Source organism: Thunnus thynnus, chromosome 3 (genome assembly GCF_963924715.1).
Source record: "Thunnus thynnus chromosome 3, fThuThy2.1, whole genome shotgun sequence".
NCBI lineage: Eukaryota > Metazoa > Chordata > Actinopteri > Scombriformes > Scombridae > Thunnus > Thunnus thynnus.
This window is the reverse complement of record NC_089519.1, coordinates 8,010,891-8,020,542: the sequence shown is the minus strand read 5'-3', so window position 1 is coordinate 8,020,542 and position 9,652 is coordinate 8,010,891. Positions and strand designations below refer to the sequence as shown.

The 9,652-nt window shown below is 43.5% G+C and overlaps 1 protein-coding gene across 1 annotated transcript; it reads left to right on the top strand.

Annotated features, from left to right (window-relative positions):
• The first annotated feature begins 84 nt into the window (after positions 1-84).
• On the top strand, positions 85-9,462 carry cp110 (centriolar coiled-coil protein 110). Its single transcript, XM_067583740.1, has 10 exons — positions 85-531; positions 862-987; positions 1,221-3,852; positions 4,297-4,424; positions 5,911-6,012; positions 6,473-6,589; positions 6,940-7,041; positions 7,210-7,326; positions 7,746-7,828; positions 8,199-9,462. The coding sequence occupies exons 1-10, from the start codon at positions 400-402 to the stop codon at positions 8,356-8,358; spliced, it is 3,699 nt and encodes a 1,232-aa protein (XP_067439841.1). The 5' UTR covers positions 85-399; the 3' UTR covers positions 8,359-9,462.
• The last annotated feature ends 190 nt before the right edge of the window (positions 9,463-9,652 follow it).

Genomic DNA, 9,652 nt, shown 5'->3' with positions numbered 1-9,652 from the left:
TCTAGCCAATCAGAGGCAGAGTAGGGCGGGTCTTCGAGGAATGCAGGTGGGAAACGATAAGGCAGGCGAAGCGGTTAAAAATGTAAACAACGACAGACTCTGATGGAGAGTTTTTGTTTGTGAGCTTGTTAGACTTTATCGTATTGCTGTCTAATCAGAAGTAACACCACAGAGCTGTTTGACAGTGTTCAGTTCTGCTCTCTAACATGTTCAAAATATTTTAACCTGAACAGTTTGATATTAAATGCTAACCAGAGCAACGAGAGCTAACGCGTTAGCTCGCTAGCTCGGTAACGTTAGCTAACGTCAGGAAAGACATCAAGATAAAGTTAACGTATTTACGTTGGTAAGCCATTAAACTATCTAACGTTACTAACGATCGTATGCTGATGAGACTCGATGGAGGACTACGACGAGTTTGTGCAGCATCGTCTCTCTCAGCTGAGGAAAAGTGATGAGGAGGAGGAACACAAACCTTCAGCTGCATCTTCTCTCATCCGCTTCTATGGACAGCCCATCCTTCCTCCCCTGGTATGAGCTCTGTTTTACTTGGTTTCTAATCAGATCTTGATTCAGGTTTTTAATCGTGGCTGACAGAGGCTTTTACGCCCTCGCTGCCTCTTGTCTGTCGGTTGTGGAGATAGATATCAATGTCAGGCTGTACTTGGTATGAATGAATTTGAGATTTGGGCTGTTTGTCTCACAAAACAAGCATAACGATGAAGTCAGCTGGTGCTCTGGGCAGTTTTGAAGGCCATTTTTCTCTACTTCTGAACATCAACAGAATAATCGATTATGAAAGTAACTGCTAATTGAATGAAACGCGAATGAAATCCCATGTCTGCTTTCTATTGATAACAGCTCTCGAGGGAACAGAGAGATGAAATGCAGCGACACAGAGATGCAGCACAGAAGGCTGCAGTCCACAGAAAGTTTAAGGACGATCAAAGGATGGCCTATGTGCAAACTATTCTACACAGCGTTCAGGTAATTGAAGTTGGGTTTTCAGCTCCCCTCTTGGCAAGCCTAATGTGTGCCTACACTTATGTGCCTACGTTATTGTATGTATGAGAGCAGCTTTGAGTTACACAGAGTGGTAATTAATGTTCAAATTATAATCTCTAGACATTCTCTGCCATATAACGTGATGTCTTACATGGTTTTGATCAAATGAAAGTAAACAAATTTTCTCTGACCTCTTGATATCTCACAAATTGCAGCTGAGGAATACGCCAACATTGGAAGAGTTGCTTCAAGAATCGGAGATTAATACTAAATCTTCATATTCCCATAACACCAGTGGTGGGTCAGTGTCGCACAGCAATTTCTCTACAGGGACAAAGGATAGTCTGTCGTTCTTGTCACCACCTGCGAGGAAAGGAGAGGATGGTGTTTCTCTTCCTCCGTTGTCATCAACTACATACAGTGCCTTTTTCACCTCTAATGTGAAACCCCAGCAAAGTTATCAGGAAGGATGCCTTATTGACCATCATGACAGCCAACAGCTATCACAACCAAATTCACTTAATGGTGTGAGCCACCGGTCAGTATCCTCAGGCTATGTGACCTACGAGAATGTTGAAAACACCACCAGTGTCTCTGAAAGGATTTATGCAGGGAGAGAGAGCCATGGCTTTGGCTCTGTGGAGGGAGCTGATGATATGGGTGGCTTTTTCCTTCACAACACCTCTAACACAATCGCCAAGATGCCAGATATTATTAGCCACCCTCCCATAGATGGAGAAGAATTGGAGAGGAGTGGACTAGAGTCATCCATTTGTAATGATTTTATAGCTGTAAAAGACATTTGCTGTACCTCACTCCAGGAGGATTCAGTCATATGTGACTCTTTGCCAGGAGAGAAATCTGAAAACAGTCATCTGGACAGTATAGAGAGTGAAGATGACCTTCCCTCTACCACAGTACTTGACCTTGACAAATATGGAAATTTGGACAGAATTGAGGTCTCTGTCTCTCCGTTAGACAACAGTGGCTTCTCAGACAATCCAGAGTTATCTCAGACATTAAACACTCCTCACTGTCCAACAACAGAGCTACATATCCAGCACGAGCCAAGAGAAACAGAACCAGCAGACGACAAGTCAGATGAAGCAGACTTAAAGCCATGTGAGGAACCTTATCGTCTGAGCCTCCAGGCCTTGCTGAAGAAATCTCAGGAGTATCGGCGGTGCCAGCGGATGCTTAGGAACCAAGCCAAAAACACTAAAATTCAGGAGAGAGCACAAGAACAGCCAAGAGTTGAGGAGCAGAGCCTCTCTGATAAGGAGAATGACGAGTTCCCCTACAAGGGAACAGTGACTGCAGAGGGGAAGAAAACTAAAGAGAAGAGAGGCACTCTTATCCCGTCAGTGGAAACTTCACCAAAGAAATCCCAGGAGAATGACAGGATGATTGTAAGTGAGTTAACTGGGAAAAGGGCAAACTGTAAATCTGAAAGCACACATTTAACAGGAGATGGAAATACGAAGGAAATAACCAATGTTGAGGAAGAAACAACTTTAATAAATAATAAGCTAAACATTTCACAAGAGGTCATAACAGAACCTAAACAAATCGACGCCTTCCTTCAGAAACAGCCGGTGTTGTCAGAAACCTCCTGGGTTCAGGAATCCTTTTACTTGACCAGAGAGCAAAGTACTGGACTGGGCAAATTTTGCACAATCCCAGCCCCAAATTTCTGTAGGAGTCCTGTTCACTGCAGGGGGAAAGGGAGTATCAAAGATGAAGAGACCTCAAAGGGGAAAGTTCTGGTCAATACCAGCTTGAATGAAGACTGCAAGGTTGAAGAAGAAGGTAACCTGGGACTTCAAAACCATCAGAACACAGCAGTTCATCAAGTGGTTGAAGGTGATGTAACAAGCGTTTTTGCCAAGAGTTCACAGCACATAGATCAGCTTGAGTCAAACCTGTCCAGTCTGAAAGTGCTGATCTCAGATCTGGAGTCCACACTGACAGAAAACTTAGAGAGTCACAGCCAAACTGAGAGCAACCTCCATAGTGATGTCTGTTTTGAAGGCATCAAGCACACAGAGCAAATTAAAGATGATAAACATATGCAGCGCGGTCAAAGTGATTGTGACTATTGGGAGGACAAGCTGAGGGATGATGGTGGTAGCAGTGATGCGGAGCAAGACCAAATGTGCAGGGAGTGGCCGAGAAATCAATCATTCGACAATTGCAAGAACATGCACGAAGATTCAGGACCCGAACCAAGCATTAGTGACACAGATGACATTCCTCTCTTCCTGCACAAAGAAGGAAAAGAGGCAGTTACTTTAACAGAGCTCAGGCTTGTCAAAACCTTAACAACAGAGAGAAAAATGGAGAAAGTTGCAGGTAAAGAAGGACCAACTAATAGTTATGGACAGGAGGGCGTCTATAGAAAGCAGCAGCCACAAGCTAAATGTATCCTCTCTGTGGCCCAGCGGATGCGCATTCCTGACGTATTCCGAAATGCTCCATCTGAAAACCCGGCTCCACATAATGTACCCGTTCTGTCGAATACCAGTGACCACCCAGTGGAAAGGAAGAATGAGTTGGCTGTGGAAGGTCACGACACCACCCACTCACCGTCTCTCAACCAGTCATACGATGTGGACACACCATCTGGGCTGTGGCTCCTCGATGGGTCCGGCTCTGACTCGGGCTCAAAAGATCATCATATTCAGGAGAAGAATCTGACCCCAGAGAGTGGGAGCGAAGGTCAGGGTGGGGTATCCAAGGTCAAACGGAGGCTGCTCATGCACATGACAGAGGAAAGCCTGGACAGGAGCGCAGATACCAGCGGAGGAGCTGGCTCAGATGTCAGACCCAACTCCAGAACTCCCAGAGGTAAGACCAGGGCAGGGAGGTCAAAATGTGATTCGAGTTCAACTTAATGCCATATTCTGTAAAAAAAAAAAAAAAGTTTTGCTCTTGGGATGTACAGAACTTCAGATTGAGATCAACAGTACAAATGTGACACAAAAACCAAACATTAGAATAAGAACAGCAGTATGGACATCTTGAGTCGATCTGCAGAATCAGGACCAATCACAGCATTTTTTAAATGGATCTGTACAGGCTGTACAAAGCCTGATACTTTGGTTTGTTCCTTGTTTATTTTAGTCATAGATTTGGTCAAGTATATGCTGTTACAAACAAATACATAAAATATATTTTAAAAAACGACACATGGTTGTAAACCAAGTGGTTGGATGTTGGGATTGGGATTTTCGTCTTGCCACTGGTTTATCCTCATATGTGACAATGTATTGTGATATTAACTTGTTTTAGCTGCAGTGCAGTGGTGTAAAGGTCATGGCAGTCAGAGGGACAAACAGGAGCAACTAAAACAGGCCCACGCTGCTCAGGTCAGAGCCCTGCAAGAAGAGCACAGGAGACAACAGGAGGAACTACTACAGGTGAGACAGACACATGCGGACAGAAAGGATGTTATCGGTAAACGGAACTGTGAAGAATTAGGTATTTAAATGACAGATACACGTACCAGATATTTCTATAACACCTGATATAGTACAAACACTGTCATACTGATACATCCTCCATCCCATTGGCCCGCTTCTTGCATCGGATTGCATCACTTTCTGCTGTACAGATCACGGAGTACGTAATTCTTGTACAGCAGCCATAATTCACTTTACCAAGGTTTTTAAACTCCACCCAAAGTCACCTATGAGAAATTAAGAATTAACATCCAGCCCAGTGTCTCCATATTTTAAGAATAGGCTTCGAGAGCTTCTGAACCTTTAAGAATTCACCAAGCTGTGATATTACACTGACCCTAAATGTTGTCTTGTGAAAACTAGAAGCAGACCTTTTGAAAGGCTCTGGCGCTGTTCCATATGCATGCACACACACACACACACACGCACGCACACACACACGTTGCCCTACCTGTTCAAGTGTGCTTCTAGAGACCCGGGTCGTGTGCAGACTACAGACATCTGCTCATTACAAGAGACCTTCAGACTCTCCCCAGTAAAAAAAAAACACACACACACACAGGGATTCTACTATAAATGTTTCATTACATCCCTAAGAGGCGAGCTGGCATGGTCGCCTGTTTCTGTGTGCGTGTGTGTGTATGTGTGTGCGTGCGCGCATGCAAGACTTCAAGGACGCCTGCTGTTCTTTGGCAACCAGTTCTCCCATCTTCAGCTTGTGTCTGTATTTGTTCTTGGTCGGCGTCCTTGCCCTATTAATCACAGTCTCTATTTAATTTATGTATCCTTAACAACAATATAATTAACATAAGCCGTTTATATAAAAAGACTTCTTTTCGACTCCCCTCTGTCCCTCCATCATTTGTGATGTGATGAGAGAGTGAGCTGGCTGGACTCTTTGGTAGAGGGAGGAGGGGACCGAGGGAATTGACACAGAAAAGGAAAGGATAATTTGTTTAATTCATGAGCGTCTGTGGTTAAGTGCCAGATCGTCCCGCCGAGTGCCACCGCTAATGGTCCCTTCTCCTTCTCTTTTTTTTTTCCCTCTCTCTCTTCTCATCCCTCTCATTGTTTTGTCTCATACCTCCTCCACCGTCGTTTTTTTTTTTTTTTTTTTACTCTGGTTGTATTCATTTTCTCCATCTCTCCTGTCTCCTCATCCCCATCATCCCTCTCCTCCTCCTCTCATCTCATCCCTCTTGCCTCTGTGCCCCATCTCTCCCCTCCTGTCTCTTTCTCTCTACCCTCAATTAATTTCTTCCTCCTGCCTCATTTGCTGTCCTTTCCAATTCAATATTTTCCAACCTTGCCTGCTCCCAAATGCACACGTGCGTTCCTGCACATGCACACACACACACACACACACACACTCACACATGTACTTCTTCTTTTATTCCTTCCCTCCAACCTCATGTCTCTCTCTCTGTCTGTCTCTCTCTCTCAGACCTTGGCGGTGCGTTACCGTCTCCTCCAGAGCGTGTCCCTCCCTTGCTCCATGTCAGGCTCACGTCTTGGGGACACGATGACCTTTTCTACCTTCTCTCAGGTATTACCGTCACATTTGTTCACTAATGTCAGTGATGCAAAAAGCTTGTCCTGTTTATCCTTTTGTCCTCAGAATTTTTATTCATCACCGGTTGGCTGACACACTCAGGTGAAACTGATACTTCCCCCTCGGATGTCTTAATCCTTATCCTAAACGCTAGCCCACCACCAACAGCTCAGCTTCAGTTAGATGAAGCGTGTGCCTTTAATGCAACAGCTTTAGAATCAACAAGTGAGTGACAGCACATCACCTGCTTATTATTCTGCTTATTATAATGATGAGCTGCAAGTCCACTTGTGTTGATGCGCTAAACAGATGCCAACCAAAAGACCTTGAGAATCTGCGTGGGGAAATTAATTGGTTGTCATTGATGGAATTAGCATTCTCCTCTCTCTTCCCCTCTGGTCCTCATTATTCACCCCTCTCATCGCTCGCTCTTGGTCTTCCTTCTCTTCTTCAGCCCTCCAGCTCTCTCCCAGAACGCTGCCGCCCCCTGCTGTTAGCGGCTGTGAAAGGTTTTCTAACTCGCAGGCTGCTGAGGACTGAGAGAGTGGCGCAGCTGGTGCGCACCATCGGGGTGAGTGAGGACAGCAGTGTCACATCTGCCATAGTAGCACAAAACAACAAAAGAACAAAAACTGCTCACATGAAGATTTTGATTTGTTATCGTAGGGAAAAGCACAGGTGTTACTAATAACGTTAACGATGGCTCCATTGAACTCAGGCATGCCAGTAAGTCATGACAGTAAATCAGCATGTACAATACCAGGACTTTGAAACTGAAGCAGCTAAATGTATTTCAACCATCATTAATTTTATTATTTACACCTGTGTTTTTCCCACTGCAACATGTTGAAATGTCCTTTGTGAAAAAAAGGCATATTGCAGCTGAAAGTGGGTGTGTGTGTTTTTTTTTTGTAAATGTAGGACACACAGCAGTTCCTGCAAGCCTTCCAGCAGCAGAGCCCTGGCAGGGGGGGACTCTGTAGCAGACAGGACCTTTTACTGCAGGAGAGAGTCACTCTTCAGGTATTAAGGCAAACACATGTTGTATCCATCTGTTAACCTCTCTCTCCTCTTCTCCTCTACACCGCCAATGAGCAATTATTCCCCACATTAGCACTTAGCACAACAGACACTGTGATTACGCACATTCATTCAAACCATCGTCTGCTGTGTAATTGTTTGCCCCTCCAGCTGCGCGCCGCACGTTACGAGCTCTACGACGTATTCTTCAGTCTGTCAGCCGGAGAGAGGATGCAACTGATCAGCTGGGACAGAGAGCTGGAGAGAGAGAGAGAGCTCAGACGACAGGTGACCTTTTGTAAAGCTCTGGTCGAACTGAAAAAAAAAAAAAAAAAAATCATACATTACACCGACTGGGCCAAAAACAAAACATTGTACAGAAATATCAGTATTAAATCACATTGATTCACTTTTTATCATTTAAATATAATTGAAAAATATTGCTTTATATTATGCCACCAGTGCTGTTCAGGCCTCTCAAGGCTGCGACCTTTCACCTCCCTTACGATGAGTGCTGTGGATGGTGATGACACAGATTCTAGTTGATTTGTTTTTTCCTGTCACAGCACTTGTATTGTTGTTCTGACCTTTAGCATGGGCAGCAAGGACTAAAGTATTGTGTACATTTTCCTTTCTACTGAAGCATCTTATTGAGGAAAAATGCAGAGGCTAATCTATCCTGTACATGTGTGTATGTGTTTGTTCAGAGCGGGCACACAGGCCATTCCAGAGGAAAGAGCTCTCTGTCAGTTGCGACGCAAAAATCGCTGGAGAGGAAGAGAGGAAAGATGTAAGTTTTTTCAGCGGATCTGTTTTCTTTAGTGCTGTGAATAACAAACATGTCTTTCAAGTGTGTGTGTGTGTGTGTGTGTGAGGTAGAAAGCGAGACAGAAGTAGGTCATTACATGTGACATGAACCCAACGTTTGAAAACATTCAAGTTCTGCAGAAGATTTAACATCATGTATATTTTGATAATGCAGTTAACATCCCACGTCAGACATTTTTCTGAAGTGTTCCTGTAGTGTCGCAGCCGGCTAAAATAGCAGTGTTCAGCTTGATTTTTTTTTTTTTTAATGAAAGCACTGCAGGGTAAGAAAATCTTTTTTTCTTAGGCAGTACCTTTGTCAGCAGCTAAACCCTGCCTTCTCTTCCCTCCAGGATCCAGAAAAAGGCAGCAGAGAGACACAGGGGAGTTGTGACGAGGACTGGACTCAAGAATGGATCCTCCGCCGAGCAGCCGCTAGAAACCAAACGAGGGCAGTTCAGAGCAAATCCTCAGAGGGTCCCCAAGAGCACTTACTCCTCTAGACCCCGATGACACTTTCCTAATTGGCCCCAGTGAGGACTCCTAATAAGGCCTCTAGCGATTACATGAATATTGTATAACATAACATTTGAGTTTCCAAATCCAAATTTGACACAAAGTTATGCCTGTTGCCGACTAAAATATCACTGTATCGTAGTTCTCCAAGCAGGTGTAATACAATAGTGACTACAGGTGACCCTGTGGACACAAGATTTTACAGAGTAGTTTTACATTCAATGACTCAGAGGTGAAGATACATCACTACAGCCACTACCACTGTCAGTAACAGTTTCTTTACCACGTCTGCTTTCCGTCTTTTCCACCATCCCCAGTGTACTCATGTTGAAGATGTTAGTGGCAAAAACGTTGAGCTGGGGGAAAAGAACCAGTTCGGCATCCTTTTGGCTGCACCTTTAAAGCTTTTGCACTGTACATGAAAGACTTAAATCACAGCGGAAATGATCAGGAAAAGCTCAGGTGTAATGAAGAACACTAATGATGGCTCTGTTCAGTTCCCAGCCTTGGGGTCTCAAGATAGATAAACGTAGGAAAGCAGCAAAAACTACACTTAAGCAACACAAAATTATAGGGTTGTCTTTTTTAAATCTTTTCATTTTTCTTGTGAGTTACTGGATTATTTTACTTCCTCAGGCCTGTAAAAATAAATCAGTCTGAAAAGGCAAACTGTCTACAACTCAAAGACATAGCACATAGTCGCAGATAGACATTACTTTATTTTAAGGGGTCACATGTTGAAAAGCAAGCATGCAGTTATCCAAGTTAGTGAGCCTACATGTACAATACTACGACTCTGAGACTAAAACACCTAACTGGAACGCAGCCATGATTAAGGTCATTAATTACACCTGTGTCTCTCCTGCTATGATAAAATGTCTGCTGTGAAAAGGGCCTTTTAACAAAGTTCACCTGTTTTTGCATACGATGTTTCTCCAGTTGTTAAACCTGCTCTGAAAGTTGGACTTAATTGTTCAGTTCCTTCATGTTTAAGAGCCTGATTCATTGCAGCCAAAACGTCCAGATATTGAGTACATATTGACCCTCTTTAGTATGATATTTACAGTATTTTTGTTCTCATGTTTATCCAAATGTTAATATCCAACCAGATCTTAGTGTTGACGCTAATACTTGAAGAGTGTGTTGCCTTAAATATTGGGATTACATAAAAGCCAAAACACTTGTAAGCCTTTGAAGTTTTTTATTCTTAGCGATTTCGGACCTGTTTTTTATGTTATTTATTTGTATGTGGTTGATAATAAATGTTCTTTAACCACCTGGATGTTGTTGT